The sequence below is a fragment of the Aotus nancymaae genome, unplaced genomic scaffold (assembly GCF_030222135.1).
Source record: "Aotus nancymaae isolate 86718 unplaced genomic scaffold, 86718_ANA_hifiasm-v0.15.2.pri h1tg000108l, whole genome shotgun sequence".
NCBI classification, from domain to species: domain Eukaryota; kingdom Metazoa; phylum Chordata; class Mammalia; order Primates; family Aotidae; genus Aotus; species Aotus nancymaae.
This window is the reverse complement of record NW_026988523.1, coordinates 44,179,166-44,194,969: the sequence shown is the minus strand read 5'-3', so window position 1 is coordinate 44,194,969 and position 15,804 is coordinate 44,179,166. Positions and strand designations below refer to the sequence as shown.

The window sequence follows — 15,804 nt, the reverse complement described above, 5'->3', positions numbered from 1 at the left end:
CCACCTTTTTAGGCTCAGCTTGCATAAGGTAATTTATATCTCTCTCCAGTCTGGGCATCTGGGTTTATGACCCCTTCTCTAAACACATTATTCACTGCTCTATCACACGATGAATTTTCAGGCATCCGTGTCTTTCAACTTCCACTTTGTCTAGAAAATGCTTTGCTTTTTCCAAAAGCACTCCTACTCCTCTAAGGCACTGCTTCAATTCCGAGCACCCTCTCAACAGTGTCACGCAGCACTGCGTGTAACACCTCCATTAAAACCCTTATCAGAGCGCATGCGCAAGCTTCTCTCCTCCGCGCCGACATTCGCTCCTCGAGGCCAGCGGCCCACAATTAACTCATTTCGCGGCCCCAGCTTCGAGCCCACGGCCTGGCACCCACACCCAGGCGTTCAGTACTTCTGCGGTTCTTACTTCACGGCAAACGCAAGCTGAATTAACACTACGACCACAGAAGTGGGACTGAGGTAGATGCCAAGACGATCCCAACAACTGGATTCTGGCCGAGAAAAAGACGCGCGCCAACATCCCAATCGGCGAAAACTACCGAGCGAGTCAGCCCCCGCCACGCTCCTGCTCCGGGGCTCAAGTTCCAATTCTCGCGATATTCGGCCTGGGAACTGGCCCTTCAGCTCCTGCGATCTGCGGGGCGGTTTCCTCTGGATTCTCTCGGTCAAACAGTTTTCCAACACGAGCATTTCCGGGGCTGTGCCCCGGAAGGGGAAGTGCGATCTTCGGGCTGTCAGAGTTGGGGTGTTACTCGGTGGTGGCGGAGTCTACGGAAGCCGTTTTCCCTTCACTTTTCCTGGCTCTGGAGCGCTTTCCACCTGGCGGGTGGGCGTGCAGGGACGAAGGTGCGAGATGAGCACCATGTTCGCGGACACTCTCCTCATCGTGTTTATCTCTGTGTGCACGGCTCTGCTCGCCGAGGGTGAGAGCGGCTATTTCTCAGACGTTTGGTCAGTCCCCGCGAGGAAGGGCCCGGGGTCCCTAGCGCCATCGGGGAAGATCGCGAGCCTTACTTGCTTGGGAGGCTCATATACTCCACTCCAGGGGATCTCTGGGCAACTCGTGAACGGGAGCAGGAGGGGAATATGGAGTCGATTGATGAGTTTTCTTTGATCTTAGGTAGATTTCACTTGCTTATTTGTGGAGACACCTTCACATCATGTTTTGGCTTAAGAGTCAGTTGTATTGGCCTTTGAAAAAAGTTAACTACGGGTAAATACAAAGTGAAAAGTTGGAATTCCTCTTTCTCCAACAGTAACCGCTAATAATAGGTTGTTGTGACCGTTCCAGTCATTTATTAACATGTTGCTTTTAATGTTTTAGGCATAACCTGGGTCCTGGTTTACAGGACAGACAAGTACAAGAGACTGAAGGCAGAAGTGGAAAAGCAAAGTAAAAAGTGTGAGTATTAGAAATGGTTTCAACACGTCAAGCTCAGGCAACACGTTAGAAATGGTTTCAACACGTCAAGCTCAGGCAGAACATGAGAAATGGTTTCAACACGTCAAGCTCGTTAAGTCCATGTTCACAGTAAATATTTTAAGAGCACCAGCTGATACAGAGATGAATCTGACTTGAATCCTATTTAGAAATAGAAGACTTTTATGCAACTAGAGGGGAGTGAGGGATGTGGCAGATATATGTTATGTGCTGTGGTGGTTCTAAAGAAGAGGGTCAGCCTGGCGCAGTGGCTTACTCCTGTAATCCCAGCACTTTGGAAGGCTGAGGCAGGATTGAGCTAGGCGTTTGAGACCAGCCTGGGCAACATAGGGAGACCTTGTCTCTACAAAAAAATTTAGCTGAGTGTAGTGGTACACACCTATAGTCCCAGCTATTTGGGAGACTGAGGCATAAGGATCCCTTGAGCCCAGGAGGTTGAGGCCACAGTGGGCCGTGATGGTGTCACTACACTGCCTCCTCGGCAACAGAGTGAGACTTGTCTTTAAAAAAAACAGAAGAGGTTTCGTTCAGTTGTGAGGAACCATGGTAACCTTCATCATCCTGATGGCCTTGCAGTTGCTTGTGGATAGTCACAATTTGGATAGAGAATGAAATGGGGAAAGGAAATTCCAGGTAAAGGAAATAAGATATGAGCAAAAATATGGAAATCTTAACATTTCAGGCATGTTTGGAGGATGATAGGTAATTATGACTGGTGTCAAGGTAAGTGGTGTCTTCAGAGATAAGCCAAGTTTCAGTTGGGTTCAGAAGTTGAAGAGGTGTTAGAGGAGAATATTAAAAACAAGCAAGGTTTGTGACCTTTGAAATAAAGCAGGAATTTCACAGGACTCAGCTAAGGGTACAATGTGAATGGTTCCTTATAGGCCTGATTTAGCTTCTCTGTTCTTTTCTTCCTTTATAAGGATTAAATATAACTTTTGTTTCTTAGGATTCCTACAACTTTCTGTATTCTGTGACTTTTTCTTACATCTTCATAAGGATTTGAAATTTGTTTCCTAAATTACCACATTTGATCCACACAGCAACCATTTGTGGCCACTTGTATAAATATTACCTCCATGTCATAGGAAGGAAAATTGAACCTCAGGATGGTAATGACAACTTACGTCACAGAGCAAACAAAGAATCAGAGACGAGACTTTTAAAATTACAGCTTACTGTTCCTTCATTCACTCTGTTGATTATGTACCTCAACATATTTGAGCCAAACTCGTTATCTTTACCTTCACAAACATGATCCTCTTCCAGGATTTCCCTATCTTGGTGACGGGTACCTCCATGCTTCCAGTAGTATAAGCCAGAAACCTTGATATACTTTCTTAATTTGACTTCTAGGACACCATACTCTCTTGGTTTTGCTGCTCTCTATCTTACTGGTCATCACTTTTTAAATTTTTTACTTTTTTATTTAATTTTTTTTTTTTTGAGACAAGATCTCACTCTGTCACTCACAGCTCACTGCAGCCTGGACCTCCCAGGCTAAAATGATCTCCCCGCCTCAGACTCCTGAGTAGCTGGGACTACAGACACATGCCACCATGACTGGCTAATTTTTTGGAGAGATGAGGTCTTGCTATGTTGTCAGGGCTGGTCTCAAACTCCTGGGCTCAAGCCATCCTCCTGGCTTGGCCTCCCAGTGCTGGGATTACAGGCATGGGCCACAGTGCCCAGCCCTTACTGATCTTTCTTCTGCAGTTTACTTGTTGGTTTCATTTCTTGACCTCCTGTTGTTGGGGATGACACAAAATTTAGTTTTTTTCTCCACATTCACTTCCTTGGTGAACTTATCTTTTGGCTGTATTGGCCAGTGACTCTCAAATTTATGTCTCTAGCCCTCTCTCCTTAATGCAAGATTAATACATCCAAGCATCAATTTGTTATCTCAGCTAGAATGTTTAGTGGAATCCCAATCCCAACACATCCCAAACTGAATACTTGTTCCTCATGTCTAATCCTGTTTCATTTGTAGCCTTCTTTATCTTGGTCAATGGCATTTCTGTCTTTCCAGTTGCTCAGGCCATAATCCTTGTGTAGTTATCTTTGACTCTTCTTACAACGCACATCTGATCTGTCAGCAAATACTACTGGGCTTCCTTTTTGGGGAAGCACTTTGAACCAGTAAAGGTTCAGAGAGCTTCTGATATCCAGAATCTGACCACTTTTCATTACCTCCAGTGTTAACCACTGTGGTCTTAGCACCATGATCTTTTGCATGGGTTATTACAATAGTCTCCAACAAGCATTCCTGTCTCCCTGAAGTCTGTTCGCAAGATGACAGCCAGAATAATCTTTTTAAAAGCCTATTAGGTCATGTCTCTTTTACTCATCGGAAAAGCCAGCATCCTTACAATGGCCTACAGAGCTTCCTTTTTACCACTGTGATATTCTTTTCTTCTCACTTACACTGTCCAGCTTGTGTTCTTTACACATACTAGCCATGCTCTTGTGCTGGGACCTTTCTAGTGGTGGTTCCTTCTGCTTAAAAATGTTCTTCCCTACAATATGTGCTGGGCTAATCCTATTACCTTCTTCAAATCTTTGTTCCAATATCACCTCTGACACTTAAGTTGACCACTCTTATTTAAAACTACAACCTGCAAATCTCCCCTACTCCTAATATTCCTTACCCTGTTCTATTTTTTTCCTGTTGCTTTTATTACTTTCTAACATACTACATGATTTACTTATTTATCATGTTATTATTTATTATTTCTAGGTAGGAACAATATTAGCTAGAACGAAAACTCCACTAGGACAAGGTTCTTTGTTGTTGTTTACTTATGTATCTCGTTTACCTAGAACACTGACTGGCCATGGTAAATGTTTAATAAACATTTGTTGCTTTGAATGCTTTCTTCTTTTGCCCTATACATGCAGTCCGTTACCAAGCCCTACTGTTGTTTTCCTGAATAGTTTTCAGATCATTTCACATCTCTTCATTTCTCCCACCACCACCTAGTCTAAACTTCTATTATGTTTCATTTAATCTGCTGCAGTAACCTCCTCTCTGGTCCACCTGCAGCCACTCAAATTTGTCCCCTATAATGCATCTAGGGTAATTTTTTAAAGCACAAATCTAATTATGTTACTTGCCTTCCTTAAAACCTTTCAATTTCTTCAGGATAAACGTGTGGCCATAAGGTCCAGTACAGTACAGCACCACCTCCCTGCTCCTGGCTGTGCCTTGTTTCATGTTCTCTCTTGCGCCCTAGTCTTTCTTTTTCTTTCCTTTGGGCTAGTCTTATGGTTTCCTACTACAGGCACTTTGTATCTGTTGTTCCTCCTACCTGAAATAATTTTCCCTTCTTATTTTGTTTAGTAAACTCCTACTTATTCTTCAGATCTCAAAGCCTTATCCAGTCTCCTAGAAAGGGCCATATCTTCCTATCATAGTTTATGATTTATCCACATACCTCTCCTTAGAGCACTTGTCACAATTGCAGTTTTACCTATATATGATTATGATTATCAGGGTAATGTCTCTTCTCAACAAAACTGTAATTTCTATGAGGACAAAGGCGATTGTATCCACAGTACCCATGCAGTACCTGGCACATATTAGATACTTGATAAATGTGTATTGAATAAATTATGTAGCATAACATCATATATATTCACAGTGAAAAATTGTTCGACTATGATCCTATGCTAATTGGCAGCATGCAATGGCATCCCTGTATATATTTCTTCATGTCATTTATATCATTGATTAGTTTTTTGAAATACAAAACAAATTTAGCTTCAAATTTGTATGAATATTCTCATACCCTAAATATTTATACAATATGGATTTGCCCTATAGATTTTGAGCTTCACTGGTATCTACAATATTGCCTTGTCTTTAATTATTTGCATTACAGAAATAAATGAAAAGTCTCCTTCACTGTACACCGAAATTCAAAGTAATACAGTTGAGGCTGGGTGCAGTGGCTCACACCTGTAATCCCAACATTTTGGGAGGCTGAGGTGGGTAAATTGTTTGAGCTCAGGAGTTCAAGACCAGCCTAGGCAACAGGACAAAACCCCATTTCTACAAAACATACAAAAAATTAGCCGTACATGGTGGCACGCACCTATGGTTCCAGCTACTTGGGAGGCTGAAGTGGGAGGAGTGTTTGAGCTTGGGAGGCAGAGTTTGCAGTGAGCAGAGATGGGCGATTGGGCCACTGCATTCTAGCCTGCGTGACAGAGTGAGACCTAATCTCAAACAAAACCCAAAACAAAACAAAGTAACACAGTTCTCAATTTACATGTCTGTAGTTGCAATTTTAATATAATTTCTTCATCTGCTTACTTTGAAGGTAAGTATGATGTAGGTTGATGATTGGAATGACTCATGGCATTTCTTGTGGTCTTAAGTCCTCTACTCTAGATAAGCTACCAAAACTCAGTAAGCATGTGTTATTTTTATTTATATGATCAATTGACATATTTGATTGCTTGCTGTGTGTTGAGTTTACCGTAGTAAGTACAATATGAAATGAGTGGCCACAAATTCTGTCTTCTGGAATGTATAATCAAATGCACAGCTATTATATTTAGCATGAGAGTTATTAAAAAGGAAAAATATAAGGTAAATTTCCTCTTCGAACAAATGTCTTAATTGCAAATACAGAATTCCTTCTGATACTTGGTATTCAGAATTTAGTATGAATCTAAGCAAGAGAAGTTTGTAGTGATTTTGAAGAATATAAAAAAATATAAACAGGTTTGAATCAGAATTTGATGTAGGTTACTTTCCTTGGTACTGATCTGGTCCTTGGCATTTTTAAAAGAATACAGGTATCCAAAAAGCAGTTCTACTGAGTTGTCTTTGAGCAAAAAAAAAAAAAAAAAAAAAATGCTTTCTTAAAGGTAGCGAGTTGGTTGACTCGGGCGGTCTCTGGGCTTATGGATGTATTATCAGTAGCTCTCCTTTTATTGTGTTACTATTGTAACACATACTAATGAAAGGATACTTCACTAAATGAGAAAGATTAAAAGTACAGTATATATAACTTGGTTCTTGTAACAAAATTGTTTGAGAGTATTTACTAAGTATGAATTGCTGTGAAGTATGAGGTATTTCTGTTGTTTATGGTGAAATAGGATAAATCTTATAGAATAATTTATAAACTGTTTGGCAGAACTCTGGAATTCAGAATGCAGGAATACCAGGTCATGGACAGAAATGTGTTTCATAATAGATGTCAACTCTGACATTTTTACTTATTGCTGTCAGGTGAGATTCTGCTGAATAAATGTCAACACACTGAGGTTTCATCACAACCTCATGAAGTTTGAAAAACATTAGATTAACTTATCCCTAAAAAAGATTTATCTAGTCTCAATCTGGTCTGCTAGAAGACCAGACTAATGTTTACAGAATTGTCTTGTGTTTCTATTCTCTAGCCTTCTGTCTTTTTACTGCCCTAGTTTTTATGCAGTCATGGTTAAATGCTGACTAAGTAGTTGCATTATAGTCCTTCTGGAGTGGGAAAGAAATATTTTTGTTTCTTTGTTTAATAATAATGATAAAGAGTAAAACATGAAGTGTTTTCTACCCATTTTGTCTTTTAAAATGTTATCCTTATAACATTTTAATAACAATGTTTATTTTTATTATTATTACTATTTTTTGAAACAAGGTTTTGCTCTGTCAGCCAGGCTGGATTGTAGTGACCCAATCATGGCTCACTTAAGCCTTGACTTCCCAGGCTCCTGTGATCCTCTCACCTCAGACTCCTGAGTAGCTAGCACCACAGGTGTGCACCACCATGGCTGGCTGATTTTTGTAGTTTTGTTAGAGATGAGGTTTTGCCATGTTACCCATGCTAATCTCAAACTCCTGAACTCAAATGATCCTCCCATCTTGGCCTCCCAAAGTGCTGGGCTTACAGACATGAGCCACTGTACCTGGCATAAAATGTTATTTTTAAAACATTTTAAAATGTAAAATATGACATTTTTTAAATGATCTTTCACTAGTTTGTTCATTCAAAATATTTCTCGCTCTCTTTCCACAGACATGATGTTTTATTTTTGAGACAAGATCTTGCTCTCGCATCTGCTGGAGCGCAGTGGTGCAAACACAGCTCACTGCAGCCTCAAGCTCCCTGTCTCAAGAGCGCCTCCTGCCTCAGCCTCCTGAGTAGCTGAAACTACAAGCATGTGCCACCACACTCGGCTAATGTTTTAATTTTTTTGTAGAGACAGAGTCTTGCCATGTTGCTCAGGCTGATCTCAAGTCTCTCAGAACATCCATATACTGCACATATACATACACCATACACACACACACACACACACACACACACACACACGATATATATTTTATTTTGGACAACAGAAATTTCATTTGCAATATCGGAGTCAGATTGAATTTTACAACTCTTGGATAAAGCAGTGATACCAATTTTGCTTTTAGAATTCAGGGACAAACTTCACGTACTAAGGGAAAGTGTTCTACCTGCTAATTCTTTTTAATGTAAGTTTTAGAAATAATACCTCTACTGTACTGTTTACTATTAGTATACTAAGATAATATGCGTAACAGATAATATAAACTAAGTAAAAGTAATTTTTGACATCTCCCTAGTCCATTTACAGATGATTAAAGATAGTAAATATAATATTATAAATATATATCACACTATTTTTCAAAAGCTTACTGTTACTTAATCATGATAGTAATTGAAATGCATCAGAAAAATTGCTCTTAGCTTTTTTTTTTTTTTGAGAGACAGAGTCTCACTCTGTTGCCCAGCATGGAGTAGAGTGGTGCTGTCTCGACTCACTGCAAAATCCAGGATTCTCCTGCCTCAGCTTCCAAGTAGCTGGAATTATAGGCATATGCCACCATGCCCAGCTAATTTGAGACAGGGTTTCACTATATGTTGGCCAGGCTGGTCTCGAACTCCTGACCTCAGATGATCCACCCACCTCAGCCTCCCAAAGTGCTGGGATTATAGGTGTGAGCTACCTTGCCCGGCCGGTCTTAGCTTTTTTGCCTCTCCTGATTTTCCTGCAGTGTGCATATATCTATCTTGTCACTTTACTGTAATTGTCATTTGATTATCTCCCCTGACTAGATTATTCTTTAGAAGATAGGGATCATATTTTTTTTATCCGCCTAAAGTTACTTAGGCAGCTAATAACTGAGTAAATACATTTCTACCTTCTGTCATAAGAGAATGGAGCTACAATTAACCCTAGTTATCTGAGAGAGGAGAATTTGAAAATGGTGCTTTCACACTGGCTAAGGTAATCATCCTCAGCTGATAGTCTGTTTTCATTATGATTGTATCAATACAATTATTTATGGGTATTTGACTAATCATGCTTATAATTATTGTTTCATTCCTTAGAATATTGTGCCTACCTTTTACCATGAGTAGCTGTGAGAGCAGACCAGTTAGCTTAATCGTGACCATAATCAAAGTCAGTGTGTAACTTTCTTATAAGCTTCTTTCAACGGTTCATCTGTGATAAAGCATCCTTTGTTTCTTCAGTATAATGAAGTTAATTTTTAATGTGTTACTATGTTGTTTACAGTGGAAAAGAAGAAGGAAACAATAACAGAGTCAGCTGGTCGACAACAGAAAAAGAAAATAGGTAAGATGAGATACTCATCAAAATGAAATTTGGGTTTTCTTGGAAAAAAATTCTTAGATAATGAAAATATAATAAAATTATTAATAGTGATAGCTCATGTTTCTATTATTTTTATGGTTTATAAAGCACGTGCATACTTCATCGCACTTGATTCTTACCTATTTTGTGAGGTGTACAGGACAAATTTAAACAATTCCTCTATTTTTGCCCTTAGCTTTGAAATTTGAGTTTTATAAAACGACAGTTGTGGTTTTTGAACATGGCTGAGGGCTTTTGGCACAGTTTGTAGAAGCATGTTGTTTTTTATATCTGAGATGATTATTTCCACTTAAGTCTCTGAGTTACTTATGTTCATTGTTTTCATGGCTTCCTTACTGAGAATTGACTAGTGATGGAAATCCACCAAGGGGTAGGAAATTTCTGCTGAGTAATTTTGATCTACTTTGAGAAATAATGATCATATCATATGTTTTTACTTTTAAGTATAACTTAGAATTTAATTCTGCTTCTGAAAGACAATTTATAAAAGATATACGATTTGTTTTTATATGTTATGACATTTCTTGATTCTCAAATCAGGAGAAAAAATTGTTGTGAGATTGTGTATTTGTTTCAGAAACTGTATCTATATACCTAGGTCACTGTTGTTACAGCCCAGGGGAGAATTCCATGAGATGAGACTATGCCAATGTCCTGTTCTGATTAAAGTTTTTCAGTTAGTGTAAGGATGCCAGATATTTTTTAAATGGTCTGTTCATTTAATTCTATGGCAAAATGCTATTGAACATTTACTTTATATGTGTCAGTTACTCCTAAAGGCATTGGAGAAACAAAATGGAAAAATATTTCTATTTTTATAAGCTCTGTTTAGAGAGGGAAAATAGACCAGGAAATAAATGATTACTGTGCAGGATGGTAAGTACTTTTTTGTTTGTTAGCTTGTTTTTTTTTTGAGACAGAGTTTCGTTCTTGTTGCCCAGGCTGAAGTGCAGTGGCACCATCTCAGCTCATTGCAACCTCTGCCTCCCGGGTTCAAGAAATTTTCCTGCCTCAGCCTCATGAATAGCTGGTATTACAGGCATGCACCACCACATCCAGCTGATTTTTGAATTTTTAGTAGAGACAGGGTTTCGCCATGTTACCAGGCTGGTCTTGAACTCCTGACCTCAGGTGATCCACCCACCTCATCCTCCCAAAGTGCTGGGATTACAGGGATGAGCCACCGTGCCATCTGAGAGTCTTGAGGAACAGAAATTTAAGGAACAACAGAAGTAAAGTTCTGAAACAGTATTGCCAGAGAAGTTGGAAAGTCGTAGTGCGACAGAAGTTGAGAGGAGAGTTTCAGGGAGGAGGAAGGGCCTGATTGATGATGGTAAGTGTCTAAGAAATGGAGGTTATTAGTGCTTTTAGCAAAACTGGTTTCAGTGGCATGATGGGGGATAGAAGCCAGATCGTATAGATTAAGGAGATAATGCATGGTGAGGAAATGAAGACACAGAACGTGGACAACTCCTTCAAGTACCTTTGCTATAAAGAATAGGAGGGATGTAAGAATGGAAGACACATTACCCTCTGCCTTTGCTATAAAGAATAGGAGGGATGTAAGAGTGGAACACAGATTACCCTCTGCCTTTGCTATAAAGAATAGGAGGGATGTTAGAGTGGAACACAGATTACCCTCTGCCTTTAAATTGGCAACACAAAGTATCTGAATTCAAATGATTTTAACATGGATTGCAACCCTGAATTGTTTGCTCACCCAAAAAAAATCTCATCAGAAGTTATAAGAAATAATATTTATGGTCGGGCATAGTGGCTTATGCCTGTAATCCTAGCATTTTGGGAGGCCGAGGCAGGTGGATCATCTGAGGTCAGGAGTTCGGGACTAGCCTGACCAACATGGTGGACCCCCTCTCTATTAAAAATACAAAAAATACAAAAATTAGCCAGGCGTGGTGGCGCCTGACTGTAATCACAGCTACTTGGGAGACTGAGGCAGGAGAATCACTTGAACCCAGGAGGCAGAGGTTGCAGTAAGCTGAGATTGTGCCATTGCACTCCAGACTGGGCAACAAGAGCAAAACTCTGTCTCAAAAAAAAAAAGAAATAATATTTATGAAGAGTTGCTTATCAAAATCTTTTTTTTTTTTTTTTGAGACAGAGTTTCACTCTTGTTACCCAGGCTGGAGTGTAATGGCACGATCTCGGCTCACTGCAACCTCCGCCTCCTGGGTTCAGGCAATTCTCCTGCCTCAGCCTCCCGAGTAACTGGGATTACAGGCACGTGCCACCACACCCAGCTAATTTTTTGTATTTTTAGTCGAGATGGGGTTTCACCATGTTGACCAGGATGGTCTCGATCTCTTGACCTCGTAATCCAACCTGCCTGGGCCTCCCAAAGTGCTGGGATTACAGGCGTGAGCCACCGCACCTGGCTGCTTATCAAAATCTTATTAGAAATTATGAGATGTAATATTTATGACAGGTTGCTTGAAAGACAATCTATCCATTCTCTAGATTTGTACATTTTAATCCAGATTAAGTCAGACCATCAGAAATCTGTAAACCTAAACTGCATTATTTTGGACTTCATAAAATACTTTTACTGTTATTTCGCCTTGGCATTTGCATTGTTAGGCTTATGAAAAATTCAGCCACATATAATATAACTTGTTATAGTACCAGTAGGGAATATATTCGAAAACATTATCTACAACATTCTGAAGCTTGACTGAGTGGGATAAGTATCTCTTTTCTTTTTGTTTTGTTTTTGTTTTTGTTTTTGAGACAGGGTTGCCCTCTGTCACCCCAGGCTGAAGTACAGTGGCATGTTCATGGCTCATTGCAACCCCAAACTCCTCCTGCCTCAGCCTCTCGAATAACTCAGACTATAGTCATATGCCACCATGCCTGGCTAATTTTTAAGTTTTTTTGTAGGGATGGGGTCTCTCTATGTTACCCTTGAAATCCTGGGCTCAAGTGAGCCTCCTACCTCAGCATCCCAATGAGCTGGGAATACAGGTGTGGGTTACCACATCTGGCCTCTTTTCTTCAAGACTTGGATTTAAATATGAGAGGAAATTTTTGAAATTTAATATATTTGGGGCCCTGAATTTATACATTTATTGTAGGCCTTTTTCTATGTTATTTGGATTGGCCGATGGCCTATTTACTCTGTGGTCAGAATGGATGTCATCGTTGCTACTAGTTTATTCCAATAGCCACAAGAAATGTAGCCTCCAATTTGGAGTATTCCTTTTCTGAATTTTAATTTTCCCTTTTGCTAGTCACCTTGGAAAAGAAATCATTCCAGAATATAAATGTATCTTCTGCATATTTCCAGATTATTGTCTCCATGAAATTTCCTCAAATTTCATAGAAGTTGTATTCCAAACGTTCACTACTTAGAGAATGCATAGTTTTTTGTTTTTGTTTTGAGACAGAGTCTCACCCTGTCACCCAGGCTGGAGCACAGTGGCACGTTCATGGTCCACTGCAGCCTCAAACTCCTGGGCTCAAGTGATCCTCCCACTGTAGCCTCCCAAGTAGCTGGGACTACAGGGCACACCATCATGGCTGGCTAATTTGTAAATTTTTTTTTGTAGAGACAGGGTCTTGCCACGTTGTCCAGGATGGTCTTGAACTCCTGGCCTCAAGTGATCTTCTTACCTCGGCCTCCCAAAATACTGGGATCTCCCAGCTAGAATCTGGATTTTAAGTTCATCCTATCAACTGGCTGATAATTTTAGACTATATGCCATTTTAGACAAATTGAAAAAAGGGAGAAAATGCAAGAGAAGGATAACTGATTTGAGACACCTAAGTACAACCATTATGTTATACTTACAAATTAACTGATTGGCAATTCCCATTGGTGTACTATAAGCATATATATTAATGTATAGAGTTAACATATTTAATACCAGGGGTAATTTTTTTAAAAAATTCTGAGTATAAAATATATAATATCCCAGATGTTTTCATCATCTTATTAAATGATATTGAGACAGAGTGCTTTTGTAATCACCAAACAGTGACAATTTATTTAACAACTGCTCTGTGCTCAGCATTGTATGTATTAACCATCTCATTAATTCTTTGCAGAGAGACAAGAAGAGAAACTGAAGAATAACAACAGAGATCTGTCAATGGTGAGAGTCCTAAATAGAACTTCATGGTAAACCACATAATGTTTTTAGCAAAAGACTGATTTGCATCAAATGCATTGCACTTAACCCTTTCAGTAATTTATCACCTATGAAGGCTGTAAATAATATCATGGGTGTTCCTGGACCAAATGGAAGTAAAATATACTCCTGCTCTTAAGCTTCATCTTAATACTATAAATAGCTTTTTTTAGACTGTCTCAGAAGTCATGATTTTTCCTCTTCACACAGTTCTTAGTTCCCTTTTAGGTTTTCAAATGTAGTTTATTTCTTTTTTCTTCCTTAGGTTAATGCTGAATCTTTGGTTTTATAGTGATATGTGTAATCCCAATATAGGAGTTGGAACATTATAAATGGCTTTTATTACTGTCCTTGGTTCTTGTTCCTTCTTTTGTTTTGAGAGACGGGGTGTTGCTTTGTCACCCAGGCTGGAATGCAGTAGCGTGATCATAGCTCACTGCCACTGTGAATTCCTGGGTCCTAGGGATCCTTCTGTTTCAGCCTCCCAAGTAGCTGGGACTACAGGAGTATACCACCATGCCCAGCTAATTTTTAATTTTTTTCTTTTTTTGTAAAGGTGAGGTCTTGCCATCTTGCCCACGCTGATCTTGAATTTCAGTCGATCCTCCAGCCCCAGCTACCCAGAGTGTTGGGATTATAGGTGTGAGCCACTGCACATTACTCAATCTTTTTCTTTTGTTCCCTTTTTTTTTTTTGAGACAGAATCTTACTCTATTACCAAGGCTGGAGTGTAGTGACTCTGTCTTGGCTGACTGTAACCTCTGCCTCCTGAGCTTATGTGCTCCTCCTACCTCAGCCTCCCAAGTAGCTGGGACTACAGGCATGTGTCACCATGCCTGGCTTATTTTTGTGTTTTTTGTAAAGATGGGGTCTCACTATGTTGCCCAGGCTGGTCTTGAACTCCTGGGCTCAAGCCATCCACCTGCCTTGGCCTCCCAAAGTGCTGGGATTATAGGTGTGAGCTACTGCGCCTGGCTCTTTTGTTCTTTAAGAGACCTTTTGTTCTCAGTTATCTGGCATACTATGAAGTATAAGGAAAAGTGACTTCCTTACCCATTTCCTCATTATTTATAAAGAGTAGACTTTATTCAGACATCTTCCTAAAGCATAGATAGGCTAATTATATAGCTTGATTGATTTTTCACTTCTATATGTTTAACACAGAACATCTGAACTGTGCAACGGTTCTTTTTTACTTACTGAGAGACCTTTTGTTAGTACTTATTAACTCATTGGCCAGAATTGGGCCACAAAGCCACCCCAATATTCTTCCTCATCAGATGGTAAGAAGAGGAATTGGAGGTGAAGGGTGGGTTAGCCAACGCAGCTATAGCTTTTGCTAAGGAGTACTTTTTAAAAAAATGACATGGGGCCGGGCGCGGTGGCTCACGCCTGTAATCCCAGCACTTTGGGAGGCCGAGGCAGGTGGATCACGAGGTCAAGAGATCGAGACCATCCTGGTCAACAAGGTGAAACCCCGTCTCTACTAAAAATTACAAAAAATTAGCTGGGCATAGTGGCGCGTGCCTGTAATCCCAGCTACTCAGGAGGCTGAGGCAGGAGAATTGCCTGAACCCAGGAGGCAGAGGTTGCGGTGAGCCGAGATCGCGCCATTGCACTCCAGCCTGGGTAACAAGAGCGAAACTCCGTCTCAAAAAAAAAAATAAAATAAAATAAAATAAATAAAAAAAATAAATAAATAAATGACATGAAACCAAAACTTTTGAGGTATGCTTTAGATGTGTTTTTTTAAATGTAAAATGACAATCTGTTTGTCTCATTACAGGTTCGAATGAAATCCATGTTTGCAATTGGCTTTTGTTTCACTGCCCTAATGGGAATGTTCAATTCCATGTGAGTGTCCTTTTATATGCTTTTGCGTAATAACTATTACTCTATATTTGTATGTATGTTAGCATGGACTTTTTGGGTAATATTGTATTTTGATGTCATTTCAAAGAATGGTATGTATATCCATTCCCACATTCACAGTTGTTAATGTTTTGCTTCATTTCTTTTTTTCTTTTCCTCTCTTTACTTTCTCTATTATATGTGTGTTCATCCATACATTATTTTTGTATTTTTCATAATCATTTGAAAGCACGTTGTAGGCTCTGTGCTCCTTTTCCCTTAACTACTGTGCTATGTATTTCCTAAGGACTTTTTCTTAGCTAACTTCAAAACAATTATCAAAATCAAGGGAATTTTTTTTTTGGTGTTTTGTTTTGTTTTTTTTTTGAGATGGACTCTCGCTCTGTCAGCCAGGCTGGAGTGCAGTGGCACAATCTCGGCTCACTGCAGCCTCCACCTCCTTCATTCAAGCGATTCTCCTATCTCAGCCTCCTGAGTAGTTGGTACTACAGGCATGCGCCATCATGCCTGGCTAATTTTTGTATTTTTAGTAGAGATGGGGTTTCGCCATGTTGGTCAGGCTGGTCTGAACTCCTAACCTCAGCTGATCCACCCGCCTCAGCCTCCCAAAGTGCTGGAATTATAGGCATGAGCCACCACACTTGGCCAGAATTTAATTTTTGTAAAATACAATTACAC

At 39.8% G+C, this 15,804-nt stretch overlaps 1 protein-coding gene across 2 annotated transcripts in view; it reads left to right on the top strand.

Annotated features, from left to right (window-relative positions):
* The first annotated feature begins 706 nt into the window (after positions 1-706).
* The window catches only part of TMCO1 (transmembrane and coiled-coil domains 1), a 28,686-nt gene continuing 13,588 nt past the window's right edge, over positions 707-15,804 (top strand). The window contains exons 1-5 of one of the 2 annotated variants that reach the window (XM_012468906.3): positions 707-935; positions 1,337-1,414; positions 9,008-9,067; positions 13,172-13,218; positions 15,041-15,108. In XM_012468906.3, the coding sequence (XP_012324329.2) occupies positions 866-935; positions 1,337-1,414; positions 9,008-9,067; positions 13,172-13,218; positions 15,041-15,108 (323 nt within the window). In that variant the 5' untranslated portion in view covers positions 707-865. The remainder of the gene's footprint in view (positions 936-1,336; positions 1,415-9,007; positions 9,068-13,171; positions 13,219-15,040; positions 15,109-15,804) is intronic. The other variant, XM_012468907.2, reaches the window with a different exon arrangement.